This window comes from Nicotiana sylvestris, chromosome 4 (assembly GCF_000393655.2).
Source record: "Nicotiana sylvestris chromosome 4, ASM39365v2, whole genome shotgun sequence".
In the NCBI taxonomy this organism is placed as follows: domain Eukaryota; kingdom Viridiplantae; phylum Streptophyta; class Magnoliopsida; order Solanales; family Solanaceae; genus Nicotiana; species Nicotiana sylvestris.
Genome location: NC_091060.1, coordinates 40702578 through 40722157, shown reverse-complemented (window position 1 = coordinate 40722157; position 19580 = coordinate 40702578). Strand labels below are relative to the sequence as shown.

Here is a 19580-nt window from a genome sequence, read left to right as displayed (position 1 = left end):
GAAAAACAAATTTTATAATATGGAATATGGATCTTAAACAACAATGGCGTATGACAGTGAATTGAGTCTTAGAGATCCAATATGCCCATAAATGACCGTCATAAGAATATATATAGATGTTAAAATATTTGTAGGATTATATAAGATTGGATAAGATTAAAGTGCTCCGGTTAGAAATTTGATTTTCTGAAAAATTAAAGATCTCCAATGGAATGGTTCTGAATAATCAGGTAATATAGTTTGATCGTGACATACATAAACTTCTAGATGTGTTGCACCTCTAGTATGCAAATGTGCTAGGTTAAGCTATTAACATGAAAAAATCAGATATAGAATCAAACAGACAAGTTACCTTTAACTATCTAAAAAAATTCAAAATTTATGCAAATTTAATTAATAATAGAACACTGAAAGCAAAATATCAGTATAAGAATATTAGTTCAGGTTCTATTTTGAAGCACTGCATTTGTTTGAAAATATTTGACGTTCTAAAAAAATAAAAAGTCATTTATTACACTTTTTCATAACTACCCTTATTGTTTAATCAGTGAATTACTAGTATCGTTTAAGTAAGACATTTAAGGAAAGATGCATGGGTAATTTAGACAAAAAATTATACTCCCTCGGTCTCACATTAATAGTCGTGGTTACTAAAAATAGTTGTCTCAAATTATTTGTCATTTTAGAAGTTCAAGATAAAACCCTTTTTTCCTTTTTCTTTTTTACCTTTAGTAATAATTGTTCTTGAAGATGGTGATAACACATAAATAGAATAAATATTCAATGAAGAGAGATTATATCTTATGACATAAATAAGGGTAGAATAGTCCAATCATTTTTCTAATTAATACTTCTTAAGGGGCGTGTAAAAGAGAAACACGACACATAATATGAGACGGAGAGAGTAATGCTTATTGAATATCTTTCATACGGGTGTGCAAGAACTTTTAAGAACAAATAATATGAGTAGTGGAATCAGTACAACTGGTTGATATTAATTAGTTGCTCATGTTCATATAAGAGTGAGATTTAGAAAATCACGATTTGCCCTAAAATATATTGTAATTTGTATAATAGTGAAGAAGATTCAAATACAATGAATAGTATCGATAATTCATATAGCCGATTCTAATTCATATGAAATTGAGACCAGTTTGATCGATTGGTATGAATATAAACTAAGTGGTTTTCAATAAATAAAAATAAGCAGAAACAATAATTAAATAAACAAAAAATAAGACTTAAAAAAGAAAAAGGGTATAAGCCTTGGCATTATATTTTCAGTAGTGTCGAAGTTCAAATCTGGAAGTTAAATATGGTTTCTCCAAGTCTCACTATACCGTTCAGCTTAGTGGAAATAAGAATTCAATGATTTATGATGCTTATAAGTCTATTCTAATATGATAAATTTTTGAAATTTGATTTTTTTATTTTTATTTTTGTAATGTTGTGACTGTAGAAAATTGTATTTAAATTGTTTTGATCTGATTTTTTTGTGTCCTTAGTTGTCAAAAAAGTTAAGAATTAATTTCAAGCTAGCGTTTGGCCATAGATTTTCAAATTTCTTTAAAAAAAATTAATTTAGGTGAAGTTTGATTTGAAGATGAAAATTTGTTTGGACATAATTTTTCAAAACATATTTCGCTTTTTTTTAAATATATATATATATATATATATATATATATATATATATATATATATATATATATATATATATATATAAAATGTGACGTATACCCATAAGTTTTAAAAACTATCAAAAATACCCAACAACTCTGAAGAAAATTCATACAAAACTAGCGAAACAAGTCTGAAAAAAATATACAAATATTAGCAGATTCTAGCAAATTACCTTCAAATTTTATCTTTATAGTGGATTGACACAGATTGGCACAATAACTTTAGCGAAGGTTTTGTTCGGTTTATAGAGAAGGGCAAAGCCGCATGAGTTTAATGAGGAAAAAGTGGGTAGATATGGATTAATCGGGTCATAATAACAGAAAGTGAGTTTTTTATAAAATACAAAAGTTTAGGACAGTTTTTTATTTTTTTTAAAAAATCAAACGATAATATTTTGGGCCAAAAACAGCTTTTGAGCTGGTTTTGGAATTTAAAAATTTGTCAAAATATAGATAAAATGTATAAACAAATAGGTATTTGCCAAAAAAATAATTAAAATTTTTGGCAAAATCTATGGTCGGGGGCCAAGAATCTTACCACTAAAAGGTATGGTGAGATAGATGAGATCGATTCATTCTCAACTAGATGTCTCAGGTTCGAGCCTTGAGAAAGGAGAAACCCCTGGTAGGAAGCACTTCTCTTTTAATAATCCATACGCAACGTGAGACTGGATTAGTTGAACCAATGACTTTCGAATACTAGATGATTATATCCAAAAAATATTTGGAGAACTAAATTATTAATTTTCAATAATTGTTTGGCCTAAAATATGGTATAATACTTCAGTTATCCATGTTAAATGTCTCATCTTAGTTGAGGAATGAGTTATTGTTTTTCATATAGTATATATGATTTTGGACAATTCTTATCTCATGAGCTAACTTTTGGAATTGAGTTACGCTCAATATCTATTTTCTTAACATGATATCAGAGGGGTTGCTCTGATGGCAAGCAACCTCTACTTCCACCAAGAGGTTGTGAGCTCGAGTCTCCCCAAGATCAAGGTGGGAAGTTCTTGGAGGGAAGAATGTCGGGGGTCTATTTGGAAACAACCTCTCTACCCCAGGGTAGGGGTAAGGTCTGCGTATACACTATCCTCTCTAGACCCCACTAAGTGGGATTATACTGGGTTGTTGTTGTTGTTGTTATTGTTAACATGGTATCAGAGCTAGATCCAATATAATTTTTGGTTTACCAATTATTAGGGGCCCCTTTTAATGATCCCTACTGTTGATACCCAATTTTCCTTATATTTTTTATATATGCATAAATACCTTCAAAATAGCATATATATAGGCATACACAAGGTTTTTATAATTTTTTCCATAATTTTAAAGATTTAAATTGATTTATTTCCTTCCCTTTTATTAATAAAATCCCCAATAATTATCTCTCAAATTATTTTTGTGATGATTTAGTCATTTAATTTCTATATTTATGCCAGAATATGATTAAAATATTTTTTATGCATTTTTATAATTGCAATTGATATTTTTAAAATTAAATTGCATATAATTACAATATCAGCCCATTTAAGGTATAATTACATTTACATGCATAAAATCGACCTTCTACATTTTTAAAATGTTAAATATATATTTTAAATCATTTTAGTATACAAAATTATTTTCCAAAGATTATTTATTATAAATTATATAGGGAAAATTGGCTATTTAAAATATAGCCAGATTTGCATTTCAATTGTAGCCCAATTTAAACCCAACCCCATCCCAATATCTAATCAAAACACCCGACCCAAACCCTGAACCCGCCTACCCGATCCAAGACCCGTTAAATCCTGGCCGTTGATCTTTAGATCAACGACCCTCATGAGTTTATTCCTTTTTTATCCCAAACGACCCCTAACCCTATCTCATTTCTCAAATCCTCCGCCTTTGTATTCTCTCATCTCCTCTCCTCTCTCAACCCCTCAACCTAACCCTAGCTCCTTCAACCGCCGACTCCCTTCTCCAGTCTTCTCCGGTGATCTCCCTTCAACTCCTAAGCCTCCAATGGCTCCTCTATTGCCATGCTCGCCTTTTCTGAGGCCTTCAAGGGCCCTGGGCCACGCCGACTTGCATCTAGGGTTTGCTATTTGTCTGTTCTTGGCTACTTCAGTATGATTTCAAGCGAAATCTTGTTGTACTTGTTACGATCTTGGAGATTTTAGACAAGTTCTTTCATCTTTACCCTAATTTTTGCTTACATCTCCTAGATCTGTACGATTATTAAACGATTTGAGTCTGTTTCTTTGATGTTTTACACTCTCCTGGTAACTCTTTACAAGAATCATCGATTTCAAAGTGTTTTCACCTTCTTCTAAAATTAGGGTTTTCGGAACTTCTTCTAAAAACTTGTTTAAACCGATTCTTTATGTTTAAACTTCTATCTCTTGCATATTTCGATTGATTCTATGATTTTACTACCTTTTCAACTTGCCTATGTTGAAAACCCTAATTTCTTAGTTCCAACCTTGGGTTTCTGAGTTTTGTTTTGATAATGTGTTCAGTTAATCTATATGTTTCTTTGAGTCTGTGATTTTACCCTATGATTGCTTGCTAAGGTTCCTAATTATGGTTATCCCTGCCTATTGTGTGATTTTACCCTATTTTGTTCACCAATATTTCTGATTCTTCACTTCTCCTACCTGTATCATGCTTATTCTACTAATTCAGACTATGATATACATGAATCCCTAATTTATATATGATTTTTGTCCTACTCAACCTCTTAGAGTTATGGTTTTTGCTTAATATGTGCTTGTTCTTATAAAGTGGTGCTAAATTAGTGCTATTTTCTACTTTTGAATCCTTGAGTCTTTGTGATTGATTATTCACTGATTTCGCGTGATATCTCTACTGATTTTTAACCTTGTAAAATATTTTCTAACCTTATTCTACAGTCAATTATGCTATTAATTGATTTCTTAAGTCTTTTCCTTGATTGAAAGATGTTGAACCTAGCCTGTATTACATGTTGGGTACTAGTACTATGCAGAAATATTTCCTTATTTGTTATGCTCATCCTTATACGATTTTCTTCCTTATTTGCCACATGTTTATTACCGTTTGAAGTTGATTCCTCAATTAAAGGAGTGCTTACCTTGATTTCGCGACTGATTGATTCTGAGTCCCCATAATTACTGATGAACTTTGATTTTTACCTTATTTGCTACCCACTTTCAAACTATATATACACACTCTCTTATAAGCACAAACAGACGAACACTCTTGGTTCAAAAGCTCTCTTTCTCACACTTAAACTTTCTATTCTCTCTCTTTTGTGCTACTTGCTACTATTCTAAGTTAGTCGGTTGCAAGCCAAGGCTAACCATTGTCTTCTCCTGCTCTTTCACTTTGCATGCTGTCTTCTTTACTGGTATGTTCTAGTTTCAATTCAAGTTCCAACAACAATATGGTTCTTTTATTGCTTCAGTTCATCCTGTTTCTAGTTTGCTTCTATTTACAGTTTTGCTGTGAAACTTGTAGTTGATATGTTTACATTATTAGCATGTTATGTACTCCCCTTCCTTAGGATCAGTATATTACTCCTTCTATGTTGTTTCCGAACATGTCTGCACCAATTATCTCTACCGGTTATGTGTTTACCATCATGTGCTCCATGTACCCCCCAAATCCTTATCACCCCTGAATGTAAGTTTGTTCTTTATATCTAGTTCTGTGACTATGTCTGGTTAGTCGTGTCTGGGCATGTCTGTACCAATTCCTAAGACCTTTACTTGTTATGTGTGTACCATCAGGTGTTCTATGTATCCCCAAATCCCTTGACCCCTGACTACTGAACCTGCTTTGGTTCTGTGACCCCTAGCTGTGTATGAACCTATCTTAAAGGCGTTGTGTTTGGACTGTTGTTTGCTCCTCCACTATCTTTTCAAACTGTCTCTGTTGTTTTACTAAGTTATTTCAAACAAACTTTCTCTTAGTACAGTTTTCCCACTAAAACCTTTCAACTTGTGTCAAGCACTTTCACTCTACTCCTAAGTCAATAAATTCTGCCCCTCCAGTATGTGTACTGCCTTGGGATCCTCTTGAGAACCCTCTGAACTCTGGCATACTGAGGCTGGCCCTTCCATACTGCACTTGTCCATTTTGGTTACCAAGTCTAGGTGTAAGCATTGTCTGGGATCATTAAGATCCTTAGGGAACTTTGATGCACCTAGACTATGATATTGTCTATGGAATTGAGGCATTTGAGGCTTTGGGAAATCTGGGCCTATCTGTAGGCTCCCTATAGAATAACTTTTTATTTTCTTATTTACTTATGTAATTCATTCATATGATCTATAATAACTTGTAAATGAATATTGGGGTAATTAGTGAAAGGGTGGGTAGCTACATGTTTGTGGGTAATCCGGGTAGAAACCATGCCTATAGGACTTTATAATTTGCGGTGTTTGCCTTTATAAGTAGAAACCCTACCTATAGGACTTTTGTATCTTGTTATGTTAGAAATCATGTCTATATGTCTCAATTGATTCTATAATAGAAATCATGTTTAATAGGTCTTAATCAGTTTCACAAGTAGATGTCATACCTATAGGATATAATTCAATCCAAATTCTGTTATAACAAATGTTTACGTGTGTTCATGCCTGCGAGCTTCTAAAATCAGTATTAAAATAGATATCATGCCTCTAGGGAACAACGTCAAATTCTGCCTATAGATCTAAACTAGTTTGGTTTTAATAATTAATCCGGTTAACGATTAGTTCACTTCTAAATCAGTTCCATTAGTGGTTTATATTTCCTTGAAGTGAGTTCTTTTAAAATCGCCTTAGACAGCATGCCTATAGAGATTAAAAGAGTCCGTTTTAAACCTTCCATGTCACGTTCTATACAAAATATAGTCACCATTATTCCACACGTAGGCAAGCCTATAGGGCATTTCCAAAACTTGCAATGTTGAAACTGTTTTTGTTACTTGATGTCATTCTGATCTTTTTAACAGGTTTAAAAAATCAATATGCAATTGATAGGGTCATTACTTCTGGGTTTAAAACCAACTGCCTATTTTTCTATACATTCATTTAGACATTATGCCTTAGGATACTGTTTAACAAAAGACCTTATTTGTGCTTGAGTCGTGCTGTTTATGTGCCTTGTTTGAGCAGGAAACTTTGAGCCTCTAATTGCTCCCTTTTGTTCTTATTTGCTAAGAGTCCTAATTGTTCTTGCCTATTACCTTAGTATTTTCACCTTTAATACCTTAGGGGTCTGTCTAGAACCACCTATAGGTAGAGGTCCTAAATCCCTCCAGGACCATTAAGAAGGGACGGGTAACAGCACACAATAGAGATCGCTGACCAAACACTCACTTTAAATGACCACTAAGGGGATGGGAAGGGTAGATATGGGATATGATGACTACGCGTGAATGTCAAGTGTAGCCCCTCATTGAGGAGTGTTGACCGGACATTGTGTGGGGTGATCCTATAAGCTAACCAACCTAGGACTCCTCCTTTTCCAAAATTCCTTTTTCTGTTAAAACCTTTATTTTATACAACTTGTTCAAAGTCTTGTCACACCTCCTTTGGGTATGAGGGAGTTTTTTTCAATTTAAGTGACAATCGAAATGGGATTATTTTATTTAAAATTCAGAATCGCCACTTGGGATAATTTATGGTGTTGGAGTCACCAGTTTAGAATCCCGAATCGAGGAAGTTGACTCTTATTTATGGTCTGCAAACACAGAAATTCGGATAAGGAATTTTGTTAACTCGGAAGAAGGTGTTAGGCATTCCCGAGTTCCGTGGTTCTAGCATGGTCGCTTTGATTATACTTGGCTTATTAAAATTATCTAATTACTTTTTTTGGAACCTATGTGCATTCTACCTTTTACCGCTTTTAAATTAAGAAAATTATCTTGAAACGGATCACGCTTAAGTGTACCCATTTGTTTGGTGCGTCAAAAATCATGTCACCCGAACGTGTCCACAATTAATAACGCTTTATTATTATTTAAGAAAATTGGTCGAAGTTGCGTGAACGCATACTCCAATTTTATTTTTAGAAATCACAATCATGTCTCGCGAATGTGTCCACAATCACAATAGTATATTAAACGTGCCTAAAGCAAACTACGAACATTTGTCATTTTTATATCTAATGATGAAATTGATACGAGGGCCATGTATGATTAAATGGTGGATGACACACCTCGGACTATATAAACTAAAATTAATTAGTGGCCTATTAAAACAATTTTACTATTAAGAAAGTTTTGATCGAAGTTGCGTGAACGCATACTCCGTATTGATTTTAGAATTGTAATTATGTAACGCGAACTACACAATCACAATTGATTTTTAAACGGCCCTAAAGGCTTTTCTACGAATATTCATTAATTATTTTCCTAAAATCAATTTGAGATTGTTAAGGCCAGGAGTTATGGGCTAATAACACCGTGAAAAGCAAAGCAATTAAACTATAAAATATTGGGCTAATTCATGGTTTCATGGATATGTGGGCCAAGAAATATTTCAATACCACATTAATTTACCCAAATTAACAACCCTGCCAACCAAATTCATTTTATCAAAATTAATTGAAATACCTTCGTCCATATTAGGACCCTTATTCAAGCTCACGTGATCTGCTCCTTCTGGGCTAAGGCTCCATTTCATTAAAACAAAAAACTTTCATCAACAACCAATTCCAAAACCCAACTGACATGCTACCCAAAATTTTGATATTACTAATAAAATGAGGAGGAGCAAAACAGATCAAACCAACGAAATAAAATTAAAAGTTAGGTACTACTAATTTTCCTACGAGTCGGTCAGTCAGGTTTTCCAACAATTCCTAGGCCAACAACCTCATAGGAAAGGTTCCAGCTTCACAACAATAAAGATCTGCCTATTTCACATTTTTTACAAAGACAAAACACATCCAGTTTGAACAATTGGATTAAGCAACTGAAGCAGCTACTTAACATAATTGTGAATCAAACTTCTATAAACCAATCTCAGAGGTAGAGAAACAAAATGAAAATCAATGAATCACGATAAATTGAGAATCGAATAACAGACTAAGGGGACCAATATTTCTAATAAGAACTTCAATATATGATTCACTCATCCTACTACTGAAATGGAGTTCACAACAAATAATTCCATTTTTTTAGAACTGTTTGTTTGGTGAAGAGAAACAGCCATAACATATAAATGTCAAATTAATAGTTGGCTGTAAAAGAGATCAACAAAACCAATCTCCCAGAATGGCTAAAAGACATCAGAATCACAGCTAAGAAAACAAGTATAGACAACCAATGGACAAATATCTAAAGCTCTAAATCGATAGACTGACAGAGGAAGGGAAATAGAATGCAACTCGACCAAAGTCAACCATTATATGCAACATTAATCAGCAGTAATACATAAAAATCAAATCACAGCTCCCAAAGGTAATTGAGTGCATCATGTTTTACAATCAGCTTAAGTTCATTTCAAGTAATGCAGGCCATAAACGAGTTCATATATCAAATGCAAACATTCAACAAACTGGGATGTGAGGATAACACTTCTTTGCATTCAAAGAGAGATATGGATACATTAGTAGTCAGGACATACCTATTGAAAGTGAAAGGTAAATATGAAAAACCAAATAAGAGGCTTGAAATGATCTAAAATGGAGCTTCAGCAAACATCAATCCAATGGACTCAGGTCCCAAAAACTGAAAACTCGATCGCAACGCAAATAGAGCCACAACAAGAAAGAGTGAATGATTAACTCGAATAGCCACAAAAGTAATCAAAATTCAGTGCTTAAGACTCTAAAACTCCCAGCAGAGATCTCAAAATAGAAGGAAGCTTCAAAAAATTTCTTAAGAATCTTTTGAGAAAAACGGTTTTCAGCCATTTGTGCTTCTTCTTTCTTTACCCATTTTCTGTTTTTCGAAAAAGTAATCGACTAAAAATTGAAGAGTCTCACAAAAGGAAATTAATAGCCCTTTGCTAATTTTCTGAAAATTTCCCCCCAGGAAAGAACCCCCTACACAAGAAACGCCCTCACCTTATATAGACCTTCAGATTCTTCTCGAACCTTCTTCCTTTCTCTCCAAGAAAATTCCCAAAACAAAAATCCTCCCCCAAACTGATTTCTTACCCTATTTTTGATGAAAGAGGGACAAATGGAGGGAGTAGATTAGCTCGAATCCAATCTAACGCTCCCCATTTTTCCTTGTTTTCATCTGAAAGGTGAAAAATCCGAAATAAAATCAAAGAGAGCATGTGAGAGAGGGGGAATCTGTCAGAAGCGGTTACCATATGGCAGGATAAGAGGAAGGGAAACGCGTGGTATGATATTGGTGCTCACTCGCCATGGATTTTGAGTGATTTAGGGTCTTATTTGGGTGAGGGAGGCGAGTGAACAGTGAGTGGCGCCGTTTGGGTCTTGGGGATTTAGGGTTCTTGCTTCTTTGTGTTATTAGTGTTTGGGAATGGGTCGGGTCGTTGGTTAGGCGGGTTGGGGCAGGTTAGTGAGAAGAAAGGGGTTGGGCTTGCACTTTGGGCCATTACAACAACCCTATTCTTTTAATTCCCTTTTCATTTTCCCAAATTTCAATTATTTTTTCTTTTCCCTTCTAAATTAATTAAAACCCCAAATTAACTCTTAAATTAAAATAACCTACAAAATTAAGCTAATTACCCACCATAATATTTTCAAAAATTAGTTAACCCCTAAATTAAAAGAAGAACTACAAATTTAAAATTAAAAGGCTAAAAATGCAAAAGTGAGCCAATTTTCGTGATTTTCATTTTTAATAAAGCAACTAACTTACTAATTAACCTAAAATATAAAATAAGTCCTAAATGCAAATGCGTGATATTTTTGGTAATTTTGATTTTTAATGCAAATAATTAATAAAATTTCTACAAAAATCTATAAAATTGCAAATAATGGGAAAAATTATTTTCTTGAATTTATGGGAGTAATTCATATAGGAAAAAAATCACGTGCTCAATGCTTCCCCTCTTTGCTCGGAAACATGAAGAGTTTTCGTGCAAAGATAAAGTGAGCGAATACGAGCGATTTTTGCACGTTTGAATACTCTGTGGGAAGCATTTTTTGAAAAACTTTGACCGCACCCTACTTCCGAGGTTGCCTACATATCCTTGGCTATAAATGAATCAGGTTAGTGTAGTTTGGGAAGTTTCAATAGCTGGGACTACCAGGAAGCTATGATTTCACTGTTGTTGCTGCTGCTACTACTTGCTGAGCTCCTTTTTACACTAAAGACAAAATAAAAGAAGCTAGACTAAACTATGATCTATGAATTACAAGAATCCTTTCTATATCTTCAAACTTGATCTTGCAATTTCTGTTGCTCTGTTGACTTGTACTCTCCAGGCGAAATTCCTTTGTTGCTGACTTGAATCATATTCTGAGGTGCTTTTCCTTTGTTCTCCAGGCGGGTACCTGATTGCTGAACTTGAATCGTATTTCTTTGAACACTGTTGCTTTCCCTTTGTTCTCCAAGTGGCGTCTGATTACCAACATTTGAATTACGTCTGATTACCAACATTTGAATTATCTTCTTTTCCTCCGGAACTTGACTTGTTTCCCCTTTGTTTTTTAGGTGGGCGCCTGATTGTCGAACTTGCATCGTCTTCCTTTGCACATTGCTGATTTCCCTTTGTTCTCTAGGCAGGCTCCTGATTACCAATATTTATATGGTTTTTCCTCAAAACTTGAACTGCTTCCCTTTGTTCTCCAGGTGGCGTCTGATTACCAACATTTGAATTGTTTTCCCTTTGTTCTCCAGGAGGGTGCCTGATTACCAACATTTGCACTGTTTTTCCTCGAATCTTGAACTTCTTCCCTTTGTTCTCCAGGTGGGCTCTTGATTACTAACACTTGAATTGCTTTCTCTTTGTTCTCCAGGTGGGCTCCTGATTACCAACACTTGAATTGATTTTCCCTTTGTTCTCCAGGTGGGCTCCTGATTACCAACACTTGAATTGTTTTTCCCTTTGTTCTCCAGGTGGGCTCCTGACTACCAACACTTGAATTGTTTTTCCCTTTGTTCTCCAAGTGGGTTCCTGACTACCAACACTTGAATTGTTTTTCCCTTTGTTCTCCAAGTGGGTTCTTGATTACCAACGTTTGAACTATATTTCCTTGTTCTCTAGGAGGGCGCCTGATTACCAAAACTTTTAACTGCATTTCCTTGCTTTCCAGGTGGGCACCTGATTGCCAAAACTTTAACTGTATTCCTTGAGACTTGGTTTTTTTTCCCTTTGTTCTCCAGGTGGGCTCCTGATTGCTGAACATGAACTACTTCTTCTTGCGACTACTTTTCCTTTGCACTGTCTTCCCTTATTTTTTCAGGTGAGTGCCTGATTGGTTGAACCTGAATTTTCCTTTTCCTTTGAACTGTCATCCCTTGTTTCTCCAGATGGGTGCCTGATTGCTTGACCCTGGACTGCTTTCTATTCTCAAAACTCATGTTGTTTTCCCTTGCTCTCTAAGTGGGTTCCTGATTACAACAAAATAGACAAAACAAAGGAAATTTTCTGCCCCAGTTTGGTAGCTGGGAACATCTGTGAGTGTTAATTGAATTGTGTTACCCAATATCTCTAAGAATTTAAAAGCTAGATCCCATTATCCAGGAGGGTCCTGAAAACTCCTAGTAAAATGACATTTTAACGCTAAATTATATTTTGGGTATGACTTCCGCTAAATCTTGTTATCTATGAAGGTCTCAAAACTAAATCCCATTATCCAGGAGGGTCCTAAAAATTTCAAATTGAATCCTATCCTAAGAATGAAAACTTCAAAGCCAATTTATATTTCCTCAAGGTAAAGCTTATGCTAGATCTTGTTACTCATAAATGTTTTAAATTTTAACTAAGTCTCATTGTCCAGGAGGGTCCTGAGGATTTATGATCGAACCTGTCCGGTACTTGCTTTCCTCACGGAGGGTTTCTCCTGAAACAAACAAAATTTTCTTCCTATGTTTCAATCAAAGAAAAATCTTGTCAGTTTTAAAATGTGGTGGTTAGTTTGCAGCATTCTTGTTGACGGTGATCCTCTCGTTGTCGTGCCTTGCTTTGACTGGTTGCCTTGAACTGGCCAAGAACCATGAATAAAGAAGAAAGTCCAAAAACTGAACGACTATTTGAGGGAGAAAAGGAAAGGAGACTTATTTGAGTGGAACAGCTGGCACCAATGATCATGACATGCATTTCGGACTAATCCGCCCAGCCTATTCAACCAATCACCTTTCAGTTGTCATACTGTATGCCCCGGGATTTCTATAACCCAATTTCTTTGCCAAATCACTGGCCTTGTTCGGCTTATGGTGCCCTAAAGGGTTTTCACCAACGAACCTTTCTCATTCGTTCATCTCTCAACTCACTATCGTCTTACGGTGCCCGTGAAGGTTTTCACCAATAAGACTGTCTCATTTTTAATTTCTATCAGCTTTCAATCGCCTTACGGTGCCCGTGAGGGTTTTCACCAATAAGACTCTCTCATTTTCATTTTTCCTACTTAGACCGGAGTGTTGCCCCTGATATGAATCACACCTCTACTTTCTCGACTTGGTATTTCTCGAAGACTGTAAAGGTCTTTTTTTGGACCGTAATGTGGGCTTTTGGATAGGGTTAGAAAGAAAAGATATCACAAAGGCTCAAAACAACTTGAATGAGGTCAAAATTACAACTTTTGGAATCAGATCTCTAACAACAACCGTAACTTCTGCCCCAGTTTCTTTGCTTGGGTACTTTTGAATTTTTATTTTGATGGGACCAAACCGTGAGGCTGCCTACGTATCCTTAAAAGAAATCAGGTCGAACGTAGTTCATGACATAGGAATTACTTTGTTGTTATGATTTTCTCTTTTTTTTTTCTTTTTTCCCCTCTTTTTCTCATTTTCTTTTTCTTCTTTCTTTTCTCTCTTTTTTTCACTCTTTTCCATTCTTTTCTTTCTCTTTTTCTCTTTTCTTCTTTGCTTACCTTTTGCGTTCGTATTTTTGAATTTTGCTACTGATTCCAAAAGAGGGGTATGAAAGGAAATAAATAAGGCTCAAAGGGGTAACAAAGGGCAAAGTGTTTAGATAGCAGAATAAAATGCCTTCCTCATTCTAATCTCCAATATATGCCAAGTCCAAACAAATTAGACAAACCAAAGAAATCATACATAATATCTTTTGACGACATCAGAATTGATAGCCGTATCTACACATGTGCCTTCTATATCTGTTAAATACAAAGCACCATTGGACAACACTCTCGTTATGATGAACGGCCCCTGCCAATTTGGGGCGAACTTGCCTTTTGCCTCAGCCTGATGTGGAAGGATGCGTTTCAATACTTGCTGACCCACATCAAATTTTCGGGGATGCACCTTCTTGTTGTATGCTCTTGCCATTCTCTTTTGATACAACTGGCCATGACACACTGTTGCCAATCGTTTTTCATCAATCAAACTCAATTGGTCCAGACGGGCTTTGACCCACTCATCATCATCAATTTTGGCTTCAGGAGCAATCTGAATGGATGGAATTTCAACTTCAGCGGGTATCACTGCTTCTGTGCCATATACCAACAAGTAAGGGGTTGCAACTACTGAAGTGCGAACAGTAGTGCGATAACCCAACAACACAAAGGGCAACTTCTCATGCCATTGCCTGGAACCTTGCACCATTTTCTGAAATATCTTCTTTATGTTTTTGTTGGCTGCCTCGACTGCTCCATTCGCCTTAGGGTGGTATGGGGTAGAATTTCGATGTGTAATATTAAACTGTTGACACACTTCTTTCATCAGATGACGTTAAGATTAGCACCATTATCTGTGATGATCACCTTTGGAATCTCGAACTGACAAATGATATTTGCATGCACAAAATCGACCACTGCCTTCTTGGTCACAGATTTGAAGGTTTTAGCTTCAATCCAATTAGTGAAATAATCAATGGCTACCAGAATGAACCTGTGTCCATTGGAGGATGCTGGCTCAATTGGCCTGATGACATCTATAACCCCAAGCAACAAAGGGCCATGGTGCGGACATTGTGTGCAATTCAGATGGTGGAGAATGAATCAAATCTCCGTGTACTTGGCATTGATGACATTTGCGAACAAAACTGATACAATCTCGCTCCATGGTGAGCCAATAGTAACCTGCTCGAAGAATCTTCTTTGTTAGAACATACCCACTCATATGCGGCCCGCAAACCCCGGAATGTACTTCGGTCATGGTAGTCGTGGCTTGCTTTGCATCGATGCACCTCAACAATCTGAGGTCTGGAGTTCTATTGTACAAAACTCCTCCACTAAAGAAAAATCTGCTTGCCAAACGTTGAATTGTTCTCTTCTGATCCCCTGTGGGTTGTACTGGATACACTCCCGACCTGATATACTCCTTGATATCATGGAACCAAGGCTCACCGTCAAGTTCTTCTTCTACCATGTTACAATAAGCATGCTGATCATGGACCTGAATAAGCAAAGGGTCAACATAAGCCTTATTTTTATGATATAACATCGACGCCAGAGTAGCCAAGGCATCGGCAACCACATTATGGATCCTTGGAATGTGTCTGAATTCAATAGATTGAAACCGTTGACAAATATCATGCAAACATTGTCTATACAGTATAAGCTTTAAATCTCGTGTCTCTCATTCTCCTTAAATCTGGTGCACCGGAAGGTCCGAGTTTCCCAAGACCAAGACTTCCTGGATTCCCGTATCTATAACTAATCTCAAACCCAAAATGCACGCTTCGTACTCGGACATGTTGTTGGTGCAATAGAAACGAAGCTGAGTAGTGACAGGGTAGTAATGCCCTATTTTAGAAATGAGCACAGCTCCTATCCCAACGCCTTTCACGTTAGCGGCCCCATCAAAGAAGAGTTTCCAACCGGGCTTTTCCTCCTTCTCGACCTTGTCAATGTTCATTACCTCTTCATCAGGAAAATAAGTCTTCAAAGGTTCATATTCTTCGTCGACCGAGTTCTCGACCAAGTGATCGGCCAAAGCTTGGGCTTTCATCACCGTCCGAGTCACATATACGATGTCAAACTCTGTGAGCAAGATCTGCCACTTTGTGAGCCTTCCTGTGGGCATGGGCTTCTGAAAGATATACTTTAGGGGATCCAGGCGAGAAATGAGGTAAGTGGTGTAAGATGACAAATAATGCTTCAACTTCTGTGCTACCCAAGTCAGGGCGCAATATGTCCTTTCAAGGGGAGTATACTTAACCTCAAAAGATGTGAACTTGTTGCTGAGATAGTAGATGGCTTGCTCTTTCCTGCTAGTGATGTCATTCTGACCCAATACATATCCAAATGAATTATCTAGGATTGTCAAATAAAGAATCAAAAGTCTCCCAGGTTCCGGCAGGACCAACACATGTGGGTTTGACAAGTACCCATTTATCTTGTCAAATGCTTCCTGACACTCATCAGTCCACTTGACCGCAACATCCTTCTTCAGCAACTTAAAGATAGGCTCACAAGTTGTCTTGAGTTGAGCAATAAACATGCTGATGTAATTCAATCGCCCGACCAAGCTCATCACCTCAGTCTTGTTCCTTGGAGGTGGCAATTCTTGGATAGCTTTGATCTTTGACGGATCCAATTCAATTCCCCGCCGACTGATTATGAATCCCAATAATTTCCCCGATGGAACACCAAATGCGCACTTTGCAGGGTTGAGCTTAAGGTTGTACCTGCGGAGCCTTTGGAAGAACTTTCTCAAATCTTTAACGTGGTCAGACTGATTCCTGGATTTTATGATCACACCATCCACATAAACCTTAATCTCCTTGTGTATCATGTCATGGAATATGGTCGTCATTGCCCTCATGTAAGTTGCCCCAGCGTTTTTCAAACCAAAAGGTATGACCCTGTAGCAATATGTTCCCCATGGCGTGATAAATGACGTCTTTTCCGCATCTTCCTCATCCATTAAAATCTGATGATAGCCCGCATAGTAATCCACAAAAGACCCAATCTCATGCTTGGCATAATTGTCAATCAAAATGTGGATATTCGACAATGAGAAGTTATCCTTTGGACTTGGCTTGTTGAGATCACGGTAATCAACACACACTCTGGTCTTACCATCCTTCTTTGGCACTGACACAACATTATCTAACCACGTGGGATACTGCGTGACCCAAATGAACTTTGCATGAAGCTGCTTTGTGACCTCTTCTTTAATCTTCACACTTATGTCAGTTTTGAATTTTCTCAACTTCTGCTTGACGGTAGGGAATGCTGGATCAATTAGCAATTTATGGACCACCAAATCAGTACTTAAGCCTAGCATGTCATCATACGACCATGCAAAAATAACTTTATACTCAAACAATGCTTTAATTATTTCTTCCCTGATTTGTGGTTCAAGATGGACACTTATCTTAGTTTCTCTGACATTATCTGGGTCCCCTAGATTGATTGCTTTCGTATCATTCAGATTAGGCTTGGGTTTTTCTTTAAAATGACTTAGTTCTTTACTAATCTCTTCAAAGGCCTCATCCTCATCATATTCTGATTCATCATCACACTCTATTTCTTGGATTATTATTTAAGAATTAGATTGACTTTTAAAACTGGGCCGAAGATTCCTCATGCATGTCATGTCATTGAAACCAGCATGAAAAGAACTGTACAGAGAAGAAAAGAAAACAAAAAATAAAACTATCAGGAGTGATGGAAAGGAAAATTGCATTTCATTAAAATAAAGGATAACAGGGTTTGTACATCAACAAGCGGAAAATAAAATTCTGGGTCACAACTTGGGAATGACCCAGATAGAAAGGAAAACAAAACAAACTACCAAGACTCCTTTCGGGTAGGGAGAGAAGTAGCCTTCCAATTGTTAAGCTTTGCATTCGGCCCCACGAATTGCGCGTCCTCTTTGCCAGAACCTTCTCCAACTTCAACCATGTTCATATCATCAAACAACCTCAGGAACCTTTTAATTAACTTCCTCATCAATGTCAACCACAGAACTTGGAACTGTCATCACTGGGCATTTCCTGCACCGGGCTTGACAAAAGACCTGGAGAGATGCGGAACAGGCTTTGGAAGTGCCCACGCCTTCTGTTTCAACCTTTTAGCCCTTTTCACATCTGCCGCTGTAGGTTTGAATCCAAGGCCAAACATGCCCAAATTTTCAGGGAGGGACACTGGTTGTATGATACCTTGCAGAGACGCACCTAGACCTTTACCGGGCACAAAGCCATTTTTCAACATTTCAAAGGCCACCATGACAGATGCAGAGGTTATCTTTGGAGTTGGAACACATTCCCCTACCTTCTCGACCGGCACTGTTTCAAAAACTTGATAGACCCAAGGCCTTTTGTCATCTTCAACCTCAATGAATGGGACAGAGGCATCACTAGCACACAAATTATCCTTGCCATGCACGACGATCTCTTGTCTATCCCATTCGAACTTAACCATCTGGTGCAGAGTGGACGGGACTACTTTGGCGGTATGAATCCAAGGTTGACCTAACAACAAATTGTAAGAGATAGCTATGTCCAGCACCTGGAACTCCATGGTGAATTCCACCGGTCCTATTGTCAACTCAAGCACTATATCACCAACTGAATCTTTCCCTTCATCGTCAAATCCTCGAACGCAGATGTTGTTCTTGTGAATCCTCTCATCATCCACTTTCAACTTGTTCATAGTAGAGAGAAGGCAATTGTTTGCACTGGAACCATTATCAACTAATACCCTGGTAACGACAGAATCTTCACATTTTACCGTAAGATAGAGAGCTCTGTTGTGTTCAGTACCTTCCATAGGCAATCATCATCAGAGAAAGTGACCCTGTTCACCTCAAATATTTTGTTGGCGATCATTTCCAGATGGTTTACTAAAATTTTGTTGGGAACATGAGCCTCGTTCAGAATTTTTACCAAGGCCCGACGATGCTCATCTGAGTGGATTAACAATGACAATAATGAAATCTGAGCAGGCGTCTTTCTCAACTGCTCCACGATGGAATAATATTGTACCTTCATTTTCTCAGAAACTCCTCCGCCTCTTCTTCAGTCACTGCGTTCTTCACTAGAACTGGGTTATGTCTAGATGTTTTAGCTTCCCTTAACTCTTCCGGGGCAAAGCATCTCCCCGAACAAGTTAATCCCTGGGACTCATTGACTTCTTCTTTCACTTCTTTTCCCTTGTAGGTCACTATCACTCGTTCATAGTTCCATGGGATAGCCTTGCTGTTGATTACTGGCAACTGGGTTACAGGCTTGATGATGACAGGATCTGTACGGGCACCCTCTACAATTATGATAGGCTTATTTGCCGCTCCTGGCACAACCACTTTTGACTTTTCTTGCTTTGCTGCAACATCACTTGGGGATCCTTTCTTGACCACCGCAGGTGGTTCACCGTTTGTCTTGCTCAACGTATTCACTGATCCTTCAACCATTGGTTTTTTAACTGTCTTGACCTCACTAGACCAAACCATTATGACGGTCTGTGAAGGCTTCTTGGGCTCCCCTCCCTTATATACTATCTCGATCATGTTAGTTTCCTGATGGGTTGGTAATGGGTTCTGGTTGATGTTGGATGCCTCTAAAGTTTGGACTTCAATCTGGTTTGTGTCAATGCGCTCCGGGATGGCATTTTTCAGGTGCCAGCACTTCTCCGTATGATGCCCCCGAGTACCAGAACAATATTCACATCATACAGAGTAATCAAGATTCTTCGGATGAGGGTTTGTCAATTTCGACTCAATTGGCCTCAGCATATTCAACTGCCTCAATCTATGGAATAAACTGGTATAAGCTTCCCCAACGAGGTGAAAGTTTTCTTCCGCTGCAACCTCTCATTTTTGAATGCTGGATTGGGTCGGAAACCTAGGCCGGCAGGGTTTCGGTAAGCTCGTGGGGGTGGGTAAGCATT

General features: G+C 37.3%; 2 protein-coding genes across 2 annotated transcripts; both read right to left on the bottom strand.

The window, feature by feature from the left end:
* Positions 1-13836: 13836 nt before the first annotated feature.
* LOC138889463 (uncharacterized) lies at positions 13837-14349 on the bottom strand. Its single transcript, XM_070172772.1, has one exon. The coding sequence runs from the start codon at positions 14347-14349 to the stop codon at positions 13837-13839; it is 513 nt and encodes a 170-aa protein (XP_070028873.1).
* A 116-nt stretch (positions 14350-14465) lies between these two features.
* LOC138889461 (uncharacterized) lies at positions 14466-15696 on the bottom strand. The gene is made up of 3 exons (XM_070172771.1): positions 15373-15696; positions 14933-15141; positions 14466-14667 (listed from the first exon to the last, which is right to left on the bottom strand). Exons 1-3 carry the CDS (start codon positions 15694-15696, stop codon positions 14466-14468), a joined length of 735 nt encoding a protein of 244 aa, XP_070028872.1.
* Positions 15697-19580: the final 3884 nt, after the last annotated feature.

What these genes read in the sequence shown, in the direction of transcription:
- LOC138889463 (XM_070172772.1), bottom strand. Translation starts at nt 14,349, where the DNA reads ATGGTGCAAGGTTCCAGGCAATGGCATGAGAAGTTGCCCTTTGTGTTG.
- LOC138889461 (XM_070172771.1), bottom strand. Translation starts at nt 15,696, where the DNA reads ATGAAAGCCCAAGCTTTGGCCGATCACTTGGTCGAGAACTCGGTCGAC. An exon ending in CGGGAATCCAGGAAGTCTTG is followed by an intron (nt 15,142 to 15,372) that starts GTCTTGGGAAAC and finishes TTGCTTATTCAG; the next exon opens with GTCCATGATCAGCATGCTTA. An exon ending in CCAGACCTCAGATTGTTGAG is followed by an intron (nt 14,668 to 14,932) that starts GTGCATCGATGC and finishes AGATGTCATCAG; the next exon opens with GCCAATTGAGCCAGCATCCT.